Below are 24,541 nucleotides of genomic sequence, written 5' to 3' on the forward strand. Positions count from 1 at the left end.
TTCATCTTCTTCTTCTTCACATCGGTCGTCTTTGTCTTTTCCCCATTGAATACCTGTGGCACGATTTGGCCAACGTTCAGAATCGGGTTAGTCTTTGTTCACGGTTCGTGCCGCGGCTGCCATCCGCTCGGCAAATTAACATCTTATCCGCGGTCGCGAACGAAGCTGCTCACCTGCCTCTGGAGGGAGCTTGTGCAGCTTCAGGGACCACGTCGGTCAGTCACAAACGAGGGGGACTAATCCCCCCCTCGAGAAGGGATCCGAGGCAGACGTTGGGTTCCGTAACATTTGGTGTCGGGAGCGAGATTCGGACGTGAAGCGCTCAGCGCGCTCAAAATTACGAGTGGGCCGAAATTTTGTTTTATAAAATCTTAAATTTGAAAATCATGCCATGGATGGTCAAGGCAATGGGATGCCGGTGGGGGAACTAGAAGAGGGGTTAGGGGTACCCCAGGACCAGAGGGAAGAAATGGAGGAGAACAATGAGGAGGTGGTTGAGTAGGTATCAGGCGCACAAAATGGCACCCTCGCGCACGTGGTTGGAGGGTCCCAAAATGGCGGCGCCGCGGAGGGCGAGTCCGCGGTGGCGGCTGGGGACGCTGGGCAAACCGGGTTTGACCTCAGATTATTCTTGACCCAACTGAATGCAAAAATGGATAGGATGGGGGGCCAAATGGGGGCAATGAGGGACGAAGCGAGGGTACCAGCGAACAATTGGGAAATAAATTTGAGGGGTTAGACAAGACATTTGAGGGGTTGGACACTGGACAGTAAATTTGAGGGGTTGGGCAATAAATTTGAGGGGTTGGACAATAAATTTGAGGGGTTAGACAACGGGATAAAAGAGGTAAAGAATGGGTTAACGGGGCTAGAAGATAGGATGGAAGACAAATTGCGGGCAATAGGGGAGCAATCCGCCCGGGAAATCAAACAGATGGGGAACCAGATAGAGGAGGTGAAAATCGGGTTGGAAGGTAAACTGGATGCTCAGAGGGATGAATTAGAACAAATTAATGAGGACGGCATCTACTAAAGAGATGGGAGAAATGGGGGAGGAGATAAGACGAGGTGTAAGCGAGGAGGTCTCGGGGGTACGTGAGGAGGTCTCGGGGGTACGCGAGGAGGTAAAGCGAGGTAAGGAGCGTATGGAGAAAGGTGAGAAATAGCACGGCAAAGTTACAAGGGGGCATAGAAGATCTGACGCAGGAGGTGGAACAGCTGACGGTGGACAAAAGGAACTAGTGGAGCAGGTAGAAAAGAACACTGCGGTACTAGGAGGGTTAAAGGCGACACAAAACGAAATCAAAAATGACTTAATAGCGACGAAGAGGGAATGTCGGATGGTACGTGAGGGACTAACAGCAAGGTTGGACGAGGTGACGGAGGCAATGGAGACAAAGGACCGGGAGGTGAGGACGCACATAGAAACGGTCAAGGTGGCATTCGAGGACGAAATTGAGGAGACGCACCGGGAAACAAAAGAGGTGAAGCAAAAGTTAGAGGAAGTGGAAGAGGGGGTGAGTGAAATTAAGAAGAGACGGAGGGAAACTCAGAGGGAGATAAAGGAGGAAGTGATGGAATATGTACAAGGTCGGTGCTCAAATCGTGATGGTGTGCTTGCTAACCAAATAACGAGTTTGCAGGTGGCGAAGGAGGTGCGGAGACGAGGTGAGTGGCGATATACGCGGAAATGTATATGGTGTGAGGGAAGATTCAGTCGGCTTGGGGGTTGGTTTGGACCCGTGTGTTCGTGAGAGGCCGCTGGTAAGGTGTGCGACAGGTACAGAGTGTGTGGACAGAGGAGGTGTGCGAGGATGTCCGACTATGGGGTGTGTGAGGAAAAAGTGCGCGCCGAGGAGTGAGTGTGCTGTCGAGAGTGAGTTGGTCGTAGCGCATGTGCGAGGGGGCACATGGAAGTGCGGGATGGTGAGTGTTACAGGGGATGTAACGAAAGAGTGCACACCTGTGGTGAGTGTTACGGAGGGTGTGACGGGAGAGTGTGCGCACGAGGATGAGCGAGAAAGGTGTGTAACAGCGGAGTGCATGAGGAAAGAGTGCGCTGTCAAGAGTAAGGGTGAATGCACGACCGAGAGTGGTGGTGAAGGTAGTAAGAGTGACACGGAGCGTGAGTTGGTGGTGGCAGGTGAGAGAGGATGTACACCTGGAATGGAAGGATGCACACCTGGAATGGTAGAGCGCGTATGGGAATGCACACTGGAGTTGGTAGTGAGGCACGTGGTTGGGTGTACGGAGGAGAGCACACCTGTGGTTGTCACAGAGGATGTGACAGAGGAGGGGGCGCGAAGAGGTGTGTTGGTGAGGTGTGCGAACGACGACTGTGTGCAAAGGTGTGCAGTGGTCAGGTGTGTGACGAAGTCTGTGAGCGGAATGAGTGTACCTGGGTGTGTAAGAGAAGGTGCAATGACGAGGAGCATGGGAACGGCTGGATGTATGAGCAAGGAACGGTCTGCGGGGTGTGAGCATGCAAGTGGAGCATCGACGCGAACCGGGTTAGCGGTTAGATCAACTTATAGCCGAAGCGGGCCCTCGGTGCGTGCCGGGCAGCTTCGTGTGCCGCGGGGACCAGCGGGGATCGTAACCGCGGTGGTTTCGAAGGAACCGCCGTGCGGGATCCACGCCGGGCCTCGCTCTGAACGGCCGCGTCCGTGCTCCGCCAGGCACAGCGGGCGACCCGGTAAGAAGGGTCGTCATGGCGACCCCTTTTTGTTGCGGCGTTCCGGCAGGGCGAGATCCGGCCATTGGTCGGCTCCGTGCCGAGATGGTGGGTGGGATCTCGGCCTGGGTAAGCCCCCTTCCCTGCACCGAATGCCGGACGGATCCAACCGCCGGCACCAAACAACCCGCATTCATTGCTCGGCTTTGCGAAGCCGAGCTTTGGAAATGAATTGGCGCACCGAGAGGCTCAAGTGAGTAGACTGTGATGAGAGTGTTTTGGACCCGAAATTGAAAAGCAAAATTTAATGATTGGCAAAAGATTGGCAGATTGATGATTGGTAGAGTGATTGGCAAATTTTTGTTTGGCTGAAATTGGATGAGCAAAATTTATAGTGAGAGATACCCGATGTGGTGGGATGGCAACTCTGCCATCCCTCACAGCGGGGGCAAAGGAGCACTAGTTTATGGGGTTTATGGCAGTGAAAACTAGCCCGGGAGGGTTAGGATAATGATAGGGATCTAGAGAAGATGACCATAGGTAACGGTAAGGTTAGGTAGTGACAATGATACCTGCAGTGGGGACGCAGGTAGATTAGTTTGGATTATAATGACGAGGGAGCGCAATAGTTTATAGGGGCGACTGGGAAGCGCGAGTTCCAGAGGGGAGTAGTTAGATGAGATGATGCCGTGTGTTTGAGAATCGAAAGTGTATTGAGCGTGGAAGTGTATGGAGCAGTGAGTGAGGAACGATTGAGATTGCACAGGTGTGCAACTGAACAGGTGTATGGAGCAGTGTATGAGTGAGTGATGGTGATGTGCGTTGTGTTGACCAAATGGTCCCAGGAGGAAGGAGGGTGCAGGAAGCACCAGTAGGAGTGATTGCACAGGTGTGCAACTGCAGGTGTATGGAGAATGGTTGTGTGAAATACATGGAGTGTGGAATATATGGAGTAGGGAATGGATGGTATGGAGTGAGTATGGTGGAAACTGTGGAGTGGAGTGGATGGTGCAAAGATGTGGATGGGGGAAAGGAGGATGGACCCCATCACGAATACCCGGGGAGGGTAGTGTAAGAGTTAGGTAGAGGGTACAGGTAAATTGTGGTTGGATATTGGCATCTGTGGTGCGTGGTGGAAGAATGATGGTTGAATGGGTGCATTAGTGTCGTGGAAATGGCTGGGCGTGTGGCCTGTTAGTATGTGTAGTTGGTTGAGCACTCCACCACTGTGAGGATGTCGGCCAGGTGAGGCCGCAGGTGGGCTCTGGGAGCCAGTAGAGTTGTGGATGGGGCCCGAGGATCCGGAGGACGGACCCGGGTAGCCCAGTGCCAGAGAGGGCACCAAGTGGGGAGAGCGCCAGAGGGCCTTCCCCAGTTAGATAGGTTAGGGTGAGGAGCTAGGTAAGCTCGGGTGGCAACTACAGTGGTGGAGGTGTGCAGGTGGGTAGACCTGCTGGGAGAGCTACACGACTCAGCCCGGAAATTGTGCAAGGGCACCGGGAGATGATTCGGGGGAGTGAGACCCCAAATTGAGAAGCACCACAGTTTGGTCAATGGGAATTGGTTTTTAGAACCCATAGTGTAAGTTGGCCAATGGATTGGCAGGGAAGACCCCGGGTAGTGTAAAGTGTGTTAATGTCAGTTAGAGGATAGTTAGGATGGAAATCTCCTCGCACCATCTGCATCCACTCACCTGAGGTGACGTACCTCCACACCATGCCAGGTTGTTTTTATTATTTTTATTGTGCAAATGTTTGGAATGTGAGACGCATCATGACGTGCGTGTGACATTGTGCTTTGTTGTTCCATCTCTCCCTCCTTATGAGGATTGATGATGAATTGTGTGATGGCAAATTTGGTTAGAGGGATTGTGGGGACGAATTTGGTGTAGGGGAAATATGGGGAAGACATGACAGTAGTGACGAATTTGTAAATGTGTAGATTTTTGTACATATGGGGTAACAGTAGAGTAGGGCAAGGGTAGAGTAGGTAACAGGGGGGGTGACGTACAGTACGGACGAGCTTTTCTCCGCTCCGTCTCCATACGCACCTCGCCTTGCATTGCCTTGTTTGACGTGTACCCTTGTGACCTTACCCCTCACTCACCTGTCTCCCCCCCCCCCCCCCTTGTCTCCCACACGAGGACTGTGCGCCACTGGGCGCCGAGGGGAGCGTGCGGGAGTCCGCCATTGTGCGCCCGAAACTCCCGGAACCAGCTGTCTGCATCGATGCACCACCTTATGGACCACATGTCTGTGGCTGAGCACCACTGATGGACCCCATGGGTTGGGGCATGGCCCCTCTGCTGGAGCCAGCCATGAAGGTCCGAGATCTTGCTGGCGGACCTTGGTCACAGGGCACCTATGCCACAGGTGAACCACACATAGTCGGCCCTGTGGGCCATAAATAAATAAAAGATGGACGCATTGTGTGCCTTTTTATTAGTCCAAATAGGCCGCCAGCAAAGAAGAAAGACAACATCAGGAAGAGAGCAATAGCCAGCAGAGGGAGCCGAAGACGAAGACACCACCAGGGGTTTGGGTTTATTTTTATTCATGAACTGTGGTGACTGTGCACCAAAGGGTGCTTTGTGGTGCTTGATGGTGTTTTGGTGCTTTCTGGTGCGTCGATGCAGGGCAGACTGTCTCCCCCCCAAAAGAACAATCACAGGTCCTGGGTTGCGTTTTGTAAATAAAATAGCGTCAACTGTAAATACTGCTCCCCCATCGTTCATGTTGTAGTTTGAAGACAATTCCGCAATTCGGTTAGCTGTGGGCGTGAGTCTGTTAGGTAGGGTGCAATGGAGCAGCGGGACATATTTATTTATGTTTTAAAACTGTCACACTCAGGGTCAGGTTAAATGTAGAGGGAACTACACCTACGGGCCACACTAAAAGTAAAAGTAATAGGCCCGGGACGTGCCTAAGAGGAGGAGGGTGCAGTGTTATGAATTTGAGAACGGTGTTTTTTTTGTGTTGTAAAATATCACCCTCCTTCCTCCAGTTGTTGTGTATAAAGGTCAAAGGGCGTCCCTTAGTGAGGTAATATACAATCACGTAGCCAAATCATAGATCTCCCTGTTCAGTAGTTATCTCCTTATTGTGTGTATTAGATTAAGGCTGTGTCTTCCATTAATTGACACTCCATTGCACCGAATCCAGACAAGGTAGTATCCCCTTTCAATTTCCCCAGAACCTCCATTGGATTCCCCTTTCCTCAATTGCCAACTGCATTGAGCGGTTCGCTGAATTCTGCTGCAGCTGTGTGTTGTTGTTTTCGCTGCAAGACTCCATTAGCCACGAGGTCATCTCGGAGCCGAAGGTGGGAGGAGTCGGCCCAGCACCGGGAACAAGGCGTGGCCTTGCCAACGCCTCCTCTAAGGGCGGGATCGGTGAGCCCTTGCGACCAATCAGGGCCGAGGCGACCTCACCGATGGGCGTGTCCTGGAGGCCGGCGGCTTGATCGACCGAGGGAGATATAAGCGCGCGCGGAAGCCTTTGGAAGAGTTGCGTCAGAGATACGGCAGATGCGTGACCCAGCTGATTTCTGCAGAGAGCCGCTTCAACCAGCCCCGTTTCAACCAGCCGCGTGAAGCCCTGACGGGGCAGCGAGTGACCCTGCCGGTGTGCGGTGTAAAGCCGAATACAAGGAGCTGCCGGCTCCTCGCTTCCCGCCCGGAGTGGACCTGCTCGCTGTGCCCTGTGATTCCACCTGCTTATCCCTCCAAACCATTCCTGCCATTCCATCCTTTTGTGTACGTGAGTTTGTTTTGTGTGTTCTGTCCTGGGTTATAAGTAAGTCTGTATAAGCTAAAAGTCCTTCTGGTCCGTCCCCCTTTCTACATTATTTTATTATCCTTCCTTCTTCCTTGGTTTCTTTCATTGTGTAAATAGTAATAATAAATAATAGTCGTATTTACAACCTTTTGCCTTCGTCTTCTTCTTCTTCACATCCGTCGTCTTTGTCTTTTTCCCATTGAATACCTGTGGCACGATTTGGCCAACATTCAGGATTGGGTTAGTCTTTGTTAACGGTTCGTGCCGCGGCTGCCATCCGCTCGGCAAATTAACATCTTATCCGCGGTCGCGAACGAAGCTGCTCACCTGCCTCTGGAGGGAGCTTGTGCAGCTTCAGGGACCACGGCGGTCAGTCACAAACGAGGGGACTAATCCCCCCCTCGAGAAGGGATCCGAGGCCGACGTTGGGTTCCGTAACTATATATATATATATATATATATATATATATATATATATATATATATATATATATATATATATACAGACTTGGCATTTAATATGGAATCTTTTTTTTCTGGGGGTGAACTTTCTTTTCAAGATGTCTTGGAACCAAAAGTTCATTGGAATTATGTTGAAATTATTCGAGATTTTGTTAATGTGACCTTTAAAAGAAACAAAAACCACATTTGACATTTCGAAACAAATAAATTGATCCTTGAAAGTGATGTAAACTGATATCAAACTCAATTCATGGGCAGTACTGTGTTAAACTTCTGTACGTTTTCCAGAAGTATCTTTTTATTTTGCACATTAGCCCAAATTTTTTTTAACAAAGACAAAAGTTAAATTACGACTGGGATTACGGACAGTAAAATTACAGTTCAGTACTTCATGTAACCCCCACGAGCATTCAGGAGAGCACGTACATGTTGAGGCATGCTGTTCACGAGATTTGCCAAGGTTTGGACAGGAATCGCTTGCCATGCAGTGACAATAGCCTGCTGCAATTCATGCACAGAGGTCGGCTGCTGGTCCAAGTGGTCGATTTGACGCGTTAATTCTGCCCACAAGTTCTCTATCGGATTCATATCCGGGGACATGGCAGGCCACTCCATATGCTCTACACCACGGTCAGCAAGAAAGTGTTGGATCATGCGAGGACGATGAGGCCATGCATTGTCATCTTGGAAGACAACGTTTCCTTGAAAGGCTGCACGAGCAAATGGAAGCAATGTTTCTTCCAGAATGGCCCGGTACTTGAACTGGTTCAGGTTTCCATTCAGAACAACAGGGTCAGTTTTGCCCCCTGCATGAAAAGCAGCCCAAACGGTCACCCCACCACCTCCAGCTTGGACTCTTGGCACTATACAATCTTTGTTGTAGGCTTCATGCACTTGTCTGCGCACTCGGACGTGGCCATCTTGACGATAGACCAGAAATCTAGACTCGTCACTGAAGATCACGTGATTCCAGTGTCCTGGCTGCCATTGACGGTGCTCTCTGGCCCACTGCAATCGGCACTGGCGGTGCTGTCTGGTCAGGCGTGACTTTCTCAGGGGACGCCTGGCACGATAGCCTGCTTGAACCAGTCGTTGGTTGATAGCCTTCTGGATACAGGCACATTTGCCAGTTGCTGCCACTCAGCCCCAAGCCGATTAGCTGACTTGGTACGGCCATTGCGGACTAACCGGTGCAGCTGGCGATCATCCCTCCTTGTGGTTCTGCGGGGACGTCCTGGCCTCGGTATTGGAGTAGGGACACACTTCTGAGCATTTCGTTTCAGGATCTTTGACACCTGACCTTGAGTGATGCCATACTGCCGAGCAATAGCATGCTGTTTCATGCCATAATTTCGTAAAGCCACCACTCCATGACAAACAGCATTGTCGAGTTGACGGAGCATCTCCAAAGGAAGCGGCAATAACCTTTGGAGACGTGCAGCAGTTGTTTTCCACTAATACAGAACGCAACAACCCTTGTATACCCGACTGTGAAGCCAATCGTCAAATGTACCTGTCCGTACATTTTGCCACGCCACCTGTGATATAATCCTGTTGTTGACTTCTTGCTGCGACAGACAATCAGTGACATGGTTCTTTTAACAAATAAATCACCAAAGTGTAAAAGAAACTCACTAGATTGATATACTGAGTTAAGAAACTAAACCCAAGTCAAGAAAAAAAAAAATTCCATATTAAATGCCAAGTCTGTATTTATATATATATGTATATATATATATGTATATATATATATGTATGTATATATATATATATGTATATATATATATATATATATATATATATATATATATATATATATATATATATATACATATATATGTATATATATATATATATATATATATATATATAAATATATATATAAAAGTCATTTCACAAGGTTGGGACACATTGTGTGACATGAAAGATTTTTTTAATGGCAATGAATTACATTCTCTTGCACCTCAAATGACAGAGTACATACATTGCTTTCATATTCCAAGAGATTTAGTGGAAAGCTTGTTGCAAAAAAATGTAAGCATGTTGTTAATGACTGTGTGTGCACATATTATGCAGACAAACATGGACACCATATTTTCAACTTTTGCTCCTGTAAATTTTTATTGCATACATATTTCTCTCTCTCTTTAGTCACTGTCACATAACCTTATGGGAGGGGTTAATGCAATTAAAACCATTCAAAGAATCAAACCAGTGTTTTGAGGACAAATGGATTTTAAAATCCATTTATTGTGGCTTTTTCAATAAAAATGAAACATTAACATAAAGTTTCAACAACAATGGAAAAATTGCTTCAAAGGAAAACAAAATGTATTAATTTGCATGTTCACAAATTATTGAACCTTTTATGCAACATTTGCGGAAAGTATGGATGGACTGAAGGAAAAGATGAATAAGTGGAATGAATGGATGGAGACAAAAGGTCTGAAGGTGAATATAGGAAAGACGAAGGTGATGGCAAGTGGTAAAGCGTGTGGTGAGGTGGAAAGAACTGGGAAGTGGCCCTGTGCTGTGTGCAGGAAGGGTATCGGAGTGAACTCCATTCAATGTACAATGTGTGCCGAGTGGGTTCATCAAAAATGTAGTGGTCTGAGGGGGTCATTAACCAGTGTGGCAGCTACATTCAAATGTAAGGTGTGCACAGAGGGAGCTGCAGATGGAGGAAATGTTGAGTTGGATCTTGGAGACGGCGTGAAGTTGGAAGGTGTGAAAACATTTTGCTCCCTCGGAGACATGCTGAATGGAGAAGGTGGATCAGACTCGGCAACGGTTGCTCGAGTGAGATGTGCATGGAAGAAGTTTCGGGAACTGAGTGGTGTGCTGATGAGGAGGGGAGTGTTGTTGAAGCTGAAGGGAAAGGTGTATGCTGCATGTGTGAGAAGTGTTATGATTTATGGGAGTGAGACATGGGTAATGAACGTAGAGCAGCAACGAAGGTTGGAAAGGGTGGAAATGCGAATGGTTCGACGGCTGTGCGGAGTATCATTGAGAGAAAAAACCACCGTTTAGAGGCCATTTTTCCCCGCAAAGCGGGGGTTGGCCTTTTCGGGGACCGTGGTAGTTGTTGTTTTTTGGTCCCCTTTTTGAAGCAATGTTTTACGGCCGGATGCCCTTCCTGACGCCAACCCTTTTTGCCACCTTCAACGACAAACAGGGAATTACCAGTGAACTGGTACTCAATTAGCCGACCTCAGAAGGATGACAGGCTGAGTCAACCCCCCTTGCATTAATTCGGCGATCGACCGAGATTCGAACCCAGGATCCTAGGATCCTAAGCCGGCACCCTAGCCGCTAGCCCAACACCAGGGATTCCTGGTTATCATTGAGAGAGAGGAAGACAAATGATGAATTGCGAAAGATGATGGGAATAGAGCCTGTGATGGATGCTGTGAAGAGAAACAGGTTGAGATGGTTTGGTCATGTGTTGAGGAAGGATGAAAGTGACTGGTTGAGAAGAGTGATGGAAATGAATGTAGACGGAAGTGGAGAACGGGGAAGACCGAGAAAGACTTGGCTCAAGATGGTGGAAGAAGAAATGCGGGCAAGGGGGTTAACAAGCGGAGATGCAGAAAATAGGGCAAAATGGAGAAGTTTGTCATGGGGACCGCAAGGCTAACCCCCGCTCTAGTAGGGGAAATGGCCTTTAAATGCATGTTGTTGTTGTTGTTGTTGTTTATGCAACATTTCTTTCTTAAGAAAGGTCTAAAAATGATATTGTAATGGGTCAGTTAATCACTTTCATCATGGTCTGACGATTAACCGATTATTAAATCTGATTAAAGTTAGCGATGCCGCTACCACGGAAACGACCCAATATCATGCGTCTGATATCATGCGTCTGATAGGAAAGTCGTCTGATATCGAGTCGAGATGTTCGCGCTGCGATCATTGGTTGATACCATTTCCGGAGAAGGTGTGAATTTTATTCTTTAGATGATGAAATACTCCGACGTAACAAAAATCAACAAGACACCCACGTGGCAAATATTCTTTCTTTGAGTTGGTGAAAAAAAAGAACGTTTCAGAAAAACTTCATAGCATCATTCCCTGTATTAACCCCCTCAATTAAAGGAGTTAAACTTGCCTAGACCTACGAATATCATAAGGGCTTGCCTAGACCATGATAACGGGCCGGTTCATCGATGTAACAAGGATTTTTATTCATGGACACCATGCGTTATGTCGATGTTTCCCCACAACGGGGTTACATGATTTGTGCACTGACAGGACATGTAATGTTCAGACGTGTGCACACTCACGTCTATGCTACTGACCTACTATTCATGAGTATTGTCGAAACGTTTTCTTCATGAAATGTACATTTGAATCTATCACAGAAATAATGCCACACTTTGGAACCATCTTTTTTGCCCTGGACACCAGTATGATTTTCAAATCGAAAATATAGTATTTCTCTCTAAAATTTTGTATTGTTCATGAGATAGGTAGGCTGCATACCGAGGCTGCTGCCTACCTGCCTACCTATACAAGCATACACACACCTTTTACCACAAACCAGTTTACATCAGAAAACAGAATTTCTGTGATAATTTTCCCCTTTCATACGTGAAATATGCCAAAATCACAGTGTGACCCAACCTGGTGAAATGACCCATATACATACATATATACATACATACATATATACATACATACATACATACATACATACATACATATATACATACATACATACATACATACATACATATATACATACATACATACATACATACATATATACATACATATATACATACATACATACATACATACATACATACATACATACATACATACATACATATATACATACATACATACATACATACATACATACATAAAGTGAATCGGTTGAAAATTGACGATTTAAGTCACCGTGACCAAAGACTTATTGGCCATTGCCCTAAAAAACAACTCACTTCCAGTTTCACGTGCCGCTGATGCAGTGCCCCCCGTTTCCAGGAGGCTGGTACTCATTTTGCAAACTTCAGAAGGATGACAGGCTTAGTCAACCCACCTGGTGTTATTTTAACGACGTGACCCGAAGATCTTAAGTGAGCCACATTAACCACGAAGCCAACACCAGGATTAGTTCCGCAAGTAACGAGGTAAACAACACTCGGTGGCGCACAAACCTCCGCCAGGACAAACAGGTTACGTTTTGTATCCACTGACGGGCCGGATCTGGATTCGGACCTGAACCTAAATCGAATCACCTTGTTCTTCCCCCTCGTTCGTCATAATCCATCCACAACTCTTCGACGTATCGTGCTGTGTATCATCATGAACTTGACCCTACATCTCTATTAGTGTATTACTATTAGTGTTAATATCCTTTCAAAAGATCGTTTTACAGATCTTTCTCAGTATTAATAATAAAATGACAAACTCCGAACAAACCTTTTCCTCAGAAGATTCGACCTGATCACGAGGATCTTCATCAGTTACAGTTCATGGTTTTCAAAATCACCCGGAAGTTATTCATAGTCAGTGAATCCTTCCTGTTAACGAAAATCATGCTTCTTCTTCCTCCTCACAATCACCAATCGTTGGAGTCGTTGATGTCTCATTGGCCATTTGGCGATAAAGAACTGAAGCCACAGATCGGCCATGTTACCACTCCCGATCACGGTGCATGGGAGACCAGTAATAATTGTACACCGCACCTTTCCTATGCCATCTCCAGGCATTGCAAATTGTCATTGCTGGCCACCGAAGAAGGCTCGGCAGTGACGCACGCTGAAAGGGAGTACTCAGTTTTCACTCTGGTTGTTTGTTTGTTTTCTTGCTTTCTTGTTTGTTTGTTTGTCCGGGCGATATCTCAGCCATCCTTTGAGCTAGGAAGCTGAAATTTCGGCACAATAGTGAGCAAGTCCTTTGTCAAAAACGCTATTTTTTTGTTTTTTGATTAATCAATTAATTGAGGAGTTATTTAATTATTAGCGATTAATTAAGTACTGAAGGAGCCGGGGCTCCCACGTCGATCGGAAGAATGGACGCGACAAAAAGCTAGAATTCATCCGAGTTGCTTTAATGAAATCAAACACTCAGGCACTCTGAATCTCCGTTTATCCGTCAGCAATATATATCTATTCCGCCAGGGGGTTTGCCCAGGCCCGGCGCCAGGGGGCGTGGCACAGCGTCCTGGCTGCGGCCTGGCAAGTTGAGGGCGAGCCTGCCCGGGCATGCCCGGGCATGCCCGGGCGTCCCGACTGAGGCCTGGCAAGTTGAGCGCGGGCCTGCCCGGGCGTCCTGGACGAGCCCGGCATGGTGATCGCTCCGCGTCCTTGATAGGTGCAAGGCGATTGTGAAAACTCAGCGGCAGCCGCTACACACGTCCCCCCAGAATCGACTTGCACTGGCAGGGTCAATTTGAGGGGGGTCCTGATGACCCGGCCGAAGCGACCCCTGGCGGGTCGTGGGAGGGGGTCCGGTGAGGTGGTGGGCGGTCGAGTGGGGGGCACCGTGGACGGGGGGCGGCCTCGCCGCGGCGGAAGGGCCACCCGTGGTGGGTGGTCGACGTCCACGTGCGCCGGCTTGAGGCGGTCCACAGCAATCCGGTCCGACCTGCCGCCGATGTCGATGACGAACGACTTGTCGTCCCGTCGCAGCACCCGGAAGGGCCCGTCGTACGGCGGCTGGAGTGGCCACCGATGTGCGTCGTGACGCACAAAAACATACTCCGCTGTGCGGAGTGCTGGGGGGACGTAGGACTGGGGGTCACCGTGGTGGGATGTTGGCACGGGGGCAAACCGTCGGGCGGCCTCCTGGAGGTCCGAGCACTGGTGAGCTGCGGACCAGGGACTGGTAGCGTCGGGCACAAATTCGCCCGGGACGCGTAGCACCTGGCCATAGACAAGCTCGGCGGTGGATGCCTGGAGGTCCTCCTTGGGGGCCGTGCGAAGGCCCAAAAGGACCCACGGCAGCCGGTCGGCCCACCCGACGTCTTGAAGGCCGGCCATGAGCGCGGCCTTCATGGAGCGGTGGAATCGCTCGCACAACCCGTTTGCTTGGGGGTGGTAGGCCGTAGTACGGTGGAGCTTGACCCCCAGGTTGCGGGCGACCGCGCCCCACAGCTCGGAGGTGAACTGTGGACCGCGGTCTGACGAGATGTCCGCCGGTGCGCCGAAACGGGCGACCCAGGTGGCGATGAAAGCCTGCGCCACGTCGGCGGTGGTGGTGGAGACGAGGGGAACGGCCTCCGGCCACCTGGTGGTCCTGTCCACCATGGTGAGCAGGTGTGTGAACCCCCGTGACGGGGGGAGGGGGCCCACCAGATCCACGTTGACGTGGTCGAAACGTCGTTCGGGCACGGTGAAAGGTGCCAGCGGGGCCTGGGTGTGTCGGTGGACCTTGGCCCGTTGGCAGGCCGTGCAGGCGCTGGTCCAATCGCGGACGTCCCGACGAAGGCCGTGCCAGACGAAACGCGCCGACACCAGCTTCTGGGAAGCTTTCCGGCCCGGGTGGGAAAGGCCGTGGAGGGAGGCGAAGATGCGGCGTTGCCAGGCGACGGGCACGATGGGGCGAGGCTGGCCTTGGGAGACGTCGCAGAGCAGGACAGTGTCCGCGCAGGGGATGTCGGCCAGGCGGAGGCCCGTGTCCGCCGCCCGGAGGGCTTGCACCGTGGTGTCGGTGGTTTGGTCCGCCGCCATAAGCGCAAAATCCACGCCCAGGTGGACCGCGTTCGCGCTGGCCCGGGAAAGACAGTCGGCCACGGCGTTGTTTTTGCCGGCGACGTGCCGGATGTCCGTGGTAAACTCCGACACGGCGGAGAGGTGGCGCTGTTGGCGGGCCGACCATGGCTCCGTGACCTTGGCCATGGCGTAAACCAACGGCTTGTGGTCGACGAACGCCGTGAAAGGTCGGCCCTCCAGGAGGTGGCGGAAATGGCGGACGGCCAAGTGTAGACCGAGGAGCTCCCGGTCAAACGTGCTGTATTTGAGCTCGTTCGGCCGGAGCTGCCGGCTGAAAAAAGCGAGTGGCTGCCAAACCCCGTTCACCCATTGCTCATGTACGGCGCCCACCGCGTAGTCGGAGGCATCCGTGGTGAGGGCGATGGGAGCGTTGAGCACCGGGTGAGCGAGCAGTGTTGCGTCGGCGAGGGCCCGCTTTGAGCCTTGGAAGGCCGCATCCATTGCTGCGGACCAGGCGATGTCGTGCTTGGCCGGCTTGCCCCGGAGGGCTTCGTAGAGGGGCCGCATGAGCTGAGCAGCGCGGGGCACGAAGCGGTGATAAAAATTCACCATTCCCAGGAATTCCTGCAGGGCCTTTATGGTGCGGGGACGCGGGAACGTGGTGATGGCCTCGACCTTGGTTGGCAGCGGCACGGCCCCGTTCTTGGTGATGTGATGGCCCAAAAAATCAACGGCCGTCGTGCCGAAGTGGCATTTGGCCGGGTTGACGATGAGGCCGTGCTCGCTGAGGCGCTCGAACAGTGTTCGGAGGTGGAGGAGGTGCTCGGCCCGGGACGTGCTGGCGACGAGGATGTCGTCCAGGTAAACGAAAAGGAACGGCAGGTCACGCAGCACGCCGTCCATCAAGCGCTGGAACGCCTGAGCCGCGTTCTTGAGACCAAACGGCATCCGCAAGAATTCGAATAAGCCGAACGGCGTGATGACTGCCGTTTTAGGGACGTCGGCCGCCCTGACAGGTACCTGGTGATATCCCCGTATGAGGTCAATTTTCGAAAAAATGACCCGTCCCGCCAGACGGGCGGAGAAGTCTTGGATATGCGGGATCGGGTACCTGTCGGGGGTGGTAGCGTCATTGAGACGGCGGTAGTCGCCACACGGGCGCCATCCACCCCCCCGGCTTTGGCACGATGTGCAGTGGCGAGGCCCACGCGCTATCGGAGCGCCGCACGATGCCGAGGTGCTCCAACGCGTCGAATTCGGCCTTCGCTACGGCGAGCTTGGCTGGGTCGAGGCGGCGGGCCCTGGCGTAGACCGGCGGGCCCGTGGTTGGTATGTGGTGCTCGATCCCATGCCGTACTGCGACGGCCGAAAACGTCGGCCGCGTGAGGGCCGGGAACTCCGTGAGCAGGCGAGCAAACTCGTTCGCCGCCGGGACGGTGCATGCCAGCTCGGTCGGCGCGGAGCTGCTCAATGTGCATACCAGGGAGCTGAAGGTTTCAGCGTTGATTAAACGACGCCGTTGGACGTCCACCAGCAGTCCGTGTGCGCAGAGGAAGTCGGCGCCTAGCAGAGCCACGGGCACGTTGGCGGTTACAAACGTCCAAGCAAAGCGTTGGCCGCCGAAGCAGAGGGTGACGTTGCGCGGGCCGAAGGTGCGGATAGTCGATCCGTTGGCCGCAACTAAGGAGGGGCCGCAAACCGCGGATTGCCTCTCCTGGTCAGAGGCGGGTATGACGCTCAGTTGGGCGCCGGTGTCGCACAGGAAGCGCCGTCCGGACGCTGTATCCGTGATGAACAGTAAGTTGCCCGTGTGGCCGGCGCTCATGGCTGGTAATGAACGCCGGCCCGGCCGTTTCCCGGCCTGCCGAAGGTGCACGGGGGTCGGCATGTCCGGGCCTTCTGTCCGAACCTGGCATGATAGCAACACCACGCTTGGTCAGGTGGAGGCCTCGGTCGTCGTGCTGGAGGTGGTCGGCTCGGTAGAGCGGCCGCCAATGGCGTCGGCAGTTCGGCCGTCGACCGTGCCGGGTGCTCGGGCGCCCTGGGTGTTGCGTCGGACGGCGGTGGGTCCCATGTCGCCGCTGCGATGCGCTGTCCTGCGGCGGAGATCTTGTCGGCTTCTCTGGCAAGGGCCCGGGGATCTGTGATCGTCGTGCTTGCCAGGGCGAGGCGTACCGGGTTAGGCAGCTGACGGAAGAACAGCTCCCGGAACAGGAATGCCGGAGAGTGCTCGCCGAGCAGTGAAAGCATGTAGTCCATGCGCTCGGAAGGGCGCGTGTCGCCGAGCTCAGGCAAATCGAGCAGGCGCCGTGCGCGTTCCGCCGATGGGAGGGCGAAAGCATCGAGGAGAAGCTTCTTAATCGCGCCGTATTTGTCAGCGGCTGGCGGGCTTTCGAGGAGGCTCAGGGCGCGGGCCGCGGTAACCGACCCGAGCGCAGCTACCACATGGTGGAAGCGGGTGTCGTCGGCCGTGATGCCTCGCAGGGCGAACAGGGACTCCGCCTGTGCGAACCAAACCGTCGCGTGAGCCTCCCAGAAGGTAGGCAGTTTAAGGGCGACTGCCGTGTCCATGTCGATAGGTCACCAATGAAGGAGCCGGGGCTCCCACGTCGATCGGAAGAATGGACGCGACAAAAAGCTAGAATTCATCCGAGTTGCTTTAATGAAATCAAACACTCAGGCACTCTGAATCTCCGTTTATCCGTCAGCAATATATATCTATTCCGCCAGGGGGTTTGCCCAGGCCCGGCGCCAGGGGGCGTGGCACAGCGTCCTGGCTGCGGCCTGGCAAGTTGAGGGCGAGCCTGCCCGGGCATGCCCGGGCATGCCCGGGCGTCCCGACTGAGGCCTGGCAAGTTGAGCGCGGGCCTGCCCGGGCGTCCTGGACGAGCCCGGCATGGTGATCGCTCCGCGTCCTTGATAGGTGCAAGGCGATTGTGAAAACTCAGCGGCAGCCGCTACACACGTCCCCCCAGAATCGACTTGCACTGGCAGGGTCAATTTGAGGGGGGTCCTGATGACCCGGCCGAAGCGACCCCTGGCGGGTCGTGGGAGGGGGTCCGGTGAGGTGGTGGGCGGTCGAGTGGGGGGCACCGTGGACGGGGGGCGGCCTCGCCGCGGCGGAAGGGCCACCCGTGGTGGGTGGTCGACGTCCACGTGCGCCGGCTTGAGGCGGTCCACAGCAATCCGGTCCGACCTGCCGCCGATGTCGATGACGAACGACTTGTCGTCCCGTCGCAGCACCCGGAAGGGCCCGTCGTACGGCGGCTGGAGTGGCCACCGATGTGCGTCGTGACGCACAAAAACATACTCCGCTGTGCGGAGTGCTGGGGGGACGTAGGACTGGGGGTCACCGTGGTGGGATGTTGGCACGGGGGCAAACCGTCGGGCGGCCTCCTGGAGGTCCGAGCACTGGTGAGCTGCGGACCAGGGACTGGTAGCGTCGGGCACAAATTCGCCCGGGACGCGTAGCACCTGGCCATAGACAAGCTCGGCGGTGGATGCCTGGAGGTCCTCCTTGGGGGCCGTGCGAAGGCCCAAAAGGACCCACGGCAGCCGGTCGGCCCACCCGACGTCTTGAAGGCCGGCCATGAGCGCGGCCTTCATGGAGCGGTGGAATCGCTCGCACAACCCGTTTGCTTGGGGGTGGTAGGCCGTAGTACGGTGGAGCTTGACCCCCAGGTTGCGGGCGACCGCGCCCCACAGCTCGGAGGTGAACTGTGGACCGCGGTCTGACGAGATGTCCGCCGGTGCGCCGAAACGGGCGACCCAGGTGGCGATGAAAGCCTGCGCCACGTCGGCGGTGGTGGTGGAGACGAGGGGAACGGCCTCCGGCCACCTGGTGGTCCTGTCCACCATGGTGAGCAGGTGTGTGAACCCCCGTGACGGGGGGAGGGGGCCCACCAGATCCACGTTGACGTGGTCGAAACGTCGTTCGGGCACGGTGAAAGGTGCCAGCGGGGCCTGGGTGTGTCGGTGGACCTTGGCCCGTTGGCAGGCCGTGCAGGCGCTGGTCCAATCGCGGACGTCCCGACGAAGGCCGTGCCAGACGAAACGCGCCGACACCAGCTTCTGGGAAGCTTTCCGGCCCGGGTGGGAAAGGCCGTGGAGGGAGGCGAAGATGCGGCGTTGCCAGGCGACGGGCACGATGGGGCGAGGCTGGCCTTGGGAGACGTCGCAGAGCAGGACAGTGTCCGCGCAGGGGATGTCGGCCAGGCGGAGGCCCGTGTCCGCCGCCCGGAGGGCTTGCACCGTGGTGTCGGTGGTTTGGTCCGCCGCCATAAGCGCAAAATCCACGCCCAGGTGGACCGCGTTCGCGCTGGCCCGGGAAAGACAGTCGGCCACGGCGTTGTTTTTGCCGGCGACGTGCCGGATGTCCGTGGTAAACTCCGACACGGCGGAGAGGTGGCGCTGTTGGCGGGCCGACCATGGCTCCGTGACCTTGGCCATGGCGTAAACCAACGGCTTGTGGTCGACGAACGCCGTGAAAGGTCGGCCCTCCAGGAGGTGGCGGAAATGGCGGACGGCCAAGTGTAGACCGAGGAGCTCCCGGTCAAACGTGCTGTATTTGAGCTCGTTCGGCCGGAGCTGCCGGCTGAAAAAAGCGAGTGGCTGCCAAACCCCGTTCACCCATTGCTCATGTACGGCGCCCACCGCGTAGTCGGAGGCATCCGTGGTGAGGGCGATGGGAGCGTTGAGCACCGGGTGAGCGAGCAGTGTTGCGTCGGCGAGGGCCCGCTTTGAGCCTTGGAAGGCCGCATCCATTGCTGCGGACCAGGCGATGTCGTGCTTGGCCGGCTTGCCCCGGAGGGCTTCGTAGAGGGGCCGCATGAGCTGAGCAGCGCGGGGCACGAAGCGGTGATAAAAATTCACCATTCCCAGGAATTCCTGCAGGGCCTTTATGGTGCGGGGACGCGGGAACGTGGTGATGGCCTCGACCTTGGTTGGCAGCGGCACGGCCCCGTTCTTGGTGATGTGATGGCCCAAAAAATCAACGGCCGTCGTGCCGAAGTGGCATTTGGCCGGGTTGACGATGAGGCCGTGCTCGCTGAGGCGCTCGAACAGTGTTCGGAGGTGGAGGAGGTGCTCGGCCCGGGACGTGCTGGCGACGAGGATGTCGTCCAGGTAAACGAAAAGGAACGGCAGGTCACGCAGCACGCCGTCCATCAAGCGCTGGAACGCCTGAGCCGCGTTCTTGAGACCAAACGGCATCCGCAAGAATTCGAATAAGCCGAACGGCGTGATGACTGCCGTTTTAGGGACGTCGGCCGCCCTGACAGGTACCTGGTGATATCCCCGTATGAGGTCAATTTTCGAAAAAATGACCCGTCCCGCCAGACGGGCGGAGAAGTCTTGGATATGCGGGATCGGGTACCTGTCGGGGGTGGTAGCGTCATTGAGACGGCGGTAGTCGCCACACGGGCGCCATCCACCCCCCCGGCTTTGGCACGATGTGCAGTGGCGAGGCCCACGCGCTATCGGAGCGCCGCACGATGCCGAGGTGCTCCAACGCGTCGAATTCGGCCTTCGCTACGGCGAGCTTGGCTGGGTCGAGGCGGCGGGCCCTGGCGTAGACCGGCGGGCCCGTGGTTGGTATGTGGTGCTCGATCCCATGCCGTACTGCGACGGCCGAAAACGTCGGCCGCGTGAGGGCCGGGAACTCCGTGAGCAGGCGAGCAAACTCGTTCGCCGCCGGGACGGTGCATGCCAGCTCGGTCGGCGCGGAGCTGCTCAATGTGCATACCAGGGAGCTGAAGGTTTCAGCGTTGATTAAACGACGCCGTTGGACGTCCACCAGCAGTCCGTGTGCGCAGAGGAAGTCGGCGCCTAGCAGAGCCACGGGCACGTTGGCGGTTACAAACGTCCAAGCAAAGCGTTGGCCGCCGAAGCAGAGGGTGACGTTGCGCGGGCCGAAGGTGCGGATAGTCGATCCGTTGGCCGCAACTAAGGAGGGGCCGCAAACCGCGGATTGCCTCTCCTGGTCAGAGGCGGGTATGACGCTCAGTTGGGCGCCGGTGTCGCACAGGAAGCGCCGTCCGGACGCTGTATCCGTGATGAACAGTAAGTTGCCCGTGTGGCCGGCGCTCATGGCTGGTAATGAACGCCGGCCCGGCCGTTTCCCGGCCTGCCGAAGGTGCACGGGGGTCGGCATGTCCGGGCCTTCTGTCCGAACCTGGCATGATAGCAACACCACGCTTGGTCAGGTGGAGGCCTCGGTCGTCGTGCTGGAGGTGGTCGGCTCGGTAGAGCGGCCGCCAATGGCGTCGGCAGTTCGGCCGTCGACCGTGCCGGGTGCTCGGGCGCCCTGGGTGTTGCGTCGGACGGCGGTGGGTCCCATGTCGCCGCTGCGATGCGCTGTCCTGCGGCGGAGATCTTGTCGGCTTCTCTGGCAAGGGCCCGGGGATCTGTGATCGTCGTGCTTGCCAGGGCGAGGCGTACCGGGTTAGGCAGCTGACGGAAGAACAGCTCCCGGAACAGGAATGCCGGAGAGTGCTCGCCGAGCAGTGAAAGCATGTAGTCCATGCGCTCGGAAGGGCGCGTGTCGCCGAGCTCAGGCAAATCGAGCAGGCGCCGTGCGCGTTCCGCCGATGGGAGGGCGAAAGCATCGAGGAGAAGCTTCTTAATCGCGCCGTATTTGTCAGCGGCTGGCGGGCTTTCGAGGAGGCTCAGGGCGCGGGCCGCGGTAACCGACCCGAGCGCAGCTACCACATGGTGGAAGCGGGTGTCGTCGGCCGTGATGCCTCGCAGGGCGAACAGGGACTCCGCCTGTGCGAACCAAACCGTCGCGTGAGCCTCCCAGAAGGTAGGCAGTTTAAGGGCGACTGCCGTGTCCATGTCGATAGGTCACCAATGAAGGAGCCGGGGCTCCCACGTCGATCGGAAGAATGGACGCGACAAAAAGCTAGAATTCATCCGAGTTGCTTTAATGAAATCAAACACTCAGGCACTCTGAATCTCCGTTTATCCGTCAGCAATATATATCTATTCCGCCAGGGGGTTTGCCCAGGCCCGGCGCCAGGGGGCGTGGCACAGCGTCCTGGCTGCGGCCTGGCAAGTTGAGGGCGAGCCTGCCCGGGCATGCCCGGGCATGCCCGGGCGTCCCGACTGAGGCCTGGCAAGTTGAGCGCGGGCCTGCCCGGGCGTCCTGGACGAGCCCGGCATGGTGATCGCTCCGCGTCCTTGATAGGTGCAAGGCGATTGTGAAAACTCAGCGGCAGCCGCTACAGTACTTATTTAATTAATAAAATTTCCTTTCTCTTCTGACCATTAACTCAGGCACCTTTTGAGTTAGGAAGCTGATATTTAGACATGCCAATGACCAGGTGATTTGGCTGCAAAGGCTATTTTTTATTTATTAACTAATCAATTAATCAATTAATCGATTAATTATTTAATTATTCGATTAATGACTAAAATTTGTTTGTTTTTTAAGTTGCAGATTCTGATGAAATGGTGGTGGTTTATGTGTTCTCTGACAGAATTGGTTATTATTAATTTAATTTTTTTATGATTATTATTTATTTATTTTCATTATTAATCATTTATTTATTTTCTTTCTCATTTGGCCAACATCTCAGGCACCTTTTAAGCTCAGAAGCTAATATTTGGACATGAGTGACCAAGTGATGTGGCTATCAATGATATTTTTGATTTATTGATTAATCAATTAATCGATTAATTATTTCATTATTCGATTAATTACTTTTAAAAAATTTTCAGTTACAGATTCTGATGAAATGGTGGTGGTTTATGTGTTCTGTGACCGAATTGATTAATAATTTAATTTTTTAATGATTATTATTTATTTATTTTCATTATTAATCATTTATTTATTTTCTTTCTCATTTGGCCAATATCTCAGGCACCTTTTGAGCTGGGAAGCTAATATTTCGACATGACAGTGACCAAGTGATGTGGCTATCAAGGATATTTTTGATTTATTGATAAATCATTTAATCGATTAATTATTTATTGATTAATCGATAAATTATTTATTGATTAATCAATTAATTATTTCATTTTTTATTAATGACTTATTTAATTAAATTTCTAAAAGATACATCTTCGGATGAAGCACTAGTGGTTTAGTTATGCTATCAGCCAATTGATAAAGAAAATATTTTGTGATAATCTTTTATAGATTTTAATTATACAATGAATCAATCAATTAGCGTACACCTCTCCCTCCCAATGCAATCTCTATGAGCTGCACTGCGGTATTGCCGGGCGCCCCGGCAATGCCGCGCTGTAGGACATTTAATTATTTGGCACGGGGGCGGTGTACTTTGAATGTATGTGTACTTGTTTTCTTTCTTGTTTGTTTGTTGTACACCGCACCTTTCCTATGCCATCTCCAGGCATTGCAAATCGTCATTGCTGGGCACCGAAGGGGGCTCAGCAGTGACGCACGCTGAAAGAGAGTACTCAGTTTTCACTCTCGTAGTTTGTTGTACACCGCTCCTTTCCTATGCTATCTCCAGGCATTGCAAATCGTCATTGCTGGGCACCGAAGGGGGCTCAGCAGTGACACACGCTGAAAGGGAGTACTCGGTTTTCACTCTGGTTGTTTTCTTGCTTTCTTGTTTTCTTTCTTGTTTGTTTGTTTGTCCGGGCGATATCTCAGCCATCCTTTGAGCTAGGAAGCTGAAATTTCGGCACAATAGTGAGCACGTCCTTCGTCAAAAACGCTATTTTTTGTTTTTTGATTAATCAATAAATTGAGGAGTTATTTAATTATTAGCGATTAATTAAGTACTTATTTAATTAATCAAATTTCCTTTCTCTTCTGACCATTAACTCAGGCACCTTTTGAGTTAGGAAGCTGATCTTTGGACATGAGTGACCAAGTGATTTGGCTATCAAGGATATTTTTGATTTATTGATGAATCAATTATTAATTAATCAATTAATCAATTAATCGATTAATTATTTAATTATTTGATTAATGACAAAAAAATTTTTTTTTTTAAAGTTGCAGATTCTGATGAAATGGTGGTGGTTTATGTGTTCTCTGACCGAATTGATTAATAATTTAATTTTTTTATGATTATTATTTATTTATTTTCATTATTAATCATTTATTTATTTTCTTTCTCATTTGGTCAATATCTCAGGCACCTTTTGAGCTCAGAAGCGAATATTTGGACATTTGGACATTCTTTCTGAAGAAAGGTCTAAAAATGATATTGTAATGGGTCAGTTAATCACTTTCATCATGGTCTGACGATTAACCGATTATTAAATCTGATTAAAGTTAGCGATGCCGCTACCACGGAAACGACCCAATATCATGCGTCTGATAGGAAAGTCGTCTGATATCGAGTCGAGATGTTCGCGCTACGATCATTGGTTGATACCATTTCCGGAGAAGGTGTGAATTTTATTCTTTAGATGATGAAATACTCCGACGTAACAAAAATCAACAAGACACCCACGTGGCAAATATTCTTTCTTTGAGTTGGTGAAAAAAAAGAACGTTTCAGAAAAACTTCATAGCATCATTCCCTGTATTAACCCCCTCAATTAAAGGAGTTAAACTTGCCTAGACCTACGAATATCATAAGGGCTTGCCTAGACCATGATAACGGGCCGGTTCATCGATGTAACAAGGATTTTTATTCATGGACACCATGCGTTATGTCGATGTTTCCCCACAACGGGGTTACATGATTTGTGCACTGACAGGACATGTAATGTTCAGACGTGTGCACACTCACGTCTATGCTACTGACCTACTATTCATGAGTATTGTCGAAACGTTTTCTTCATGAAATGTACATTTGAATCTATCACAGAAATAATGCCACACTTTGGAACCATCTTTTTTGCCCTGGACACCAGTATGATTTTCAAATCGAAAATATAGTATTTCTCTCTAAAATTTTGTATTGTTCATGAGATAGGTAGGCTGCATACCGAGGCTGCTGCCTACCTGCCTACCTATACAAGCATACACACACCTTTTACCACAA

The 24,541-nt window shown here is 52.3% G+C and overlaps 2 protein-coding genes across 9 annotated transcripts in view; both read right to left on the bottom strand.

The window, feature by feature from the left end:
• The window catches only part of LOC137429473 (uncharacterized), a 483,513-nt gene that overhangs the window by 155,685 nt on the left and 303,287 nt on the right, over positions 1-24,541 (bottom strand). The window lies entirely within an intron of this gene.
• The window catches only part of LOC137428870 (uncharacterized), a 119,765-nt gene that overhangs the window by 93,968 nt on the left and 1,256 nt on the right, over positions 1-24,541 (bottom strand). For 2 of the 8 annotated variants that reach the window (XM_078780700.1, XM_078780698.1), the window contains exon 1: positions 12,337-12,401. The exons of 4 other annotated variants lie outside the window; for them this stretch is intronic. In XM_078780700.1, coding sequence (XP_078636826.1) covers positions 12,337-12,377 — 41 coding nt within the window. In that variant the 5' untranslated portion in view covers positions 12,378-12,401. Of the gene's footprint in view, positions 1-12,336; positions 12,446-24,541 lie in introns of those variants that run through there. 2 more of the 8 variants (XM_078780705.1, XM_078780701.1) reach the window with 2 other exon arrangements.

Source organism: Myxine glutinosa, chromosome 6 (assembly GCF_964187855.1).
Source record: "Myxine glutinosa chromosome 6, kmMyxGlut1.1, whole genome shotgun sequence".
Taxonomy (NCBI): domain Eukaryota; kingdom Metazoa; phylum Chordata; class Myxini; order Myxiniformes; family Myxinidae; genus Myxine; species Myxine glutinosa.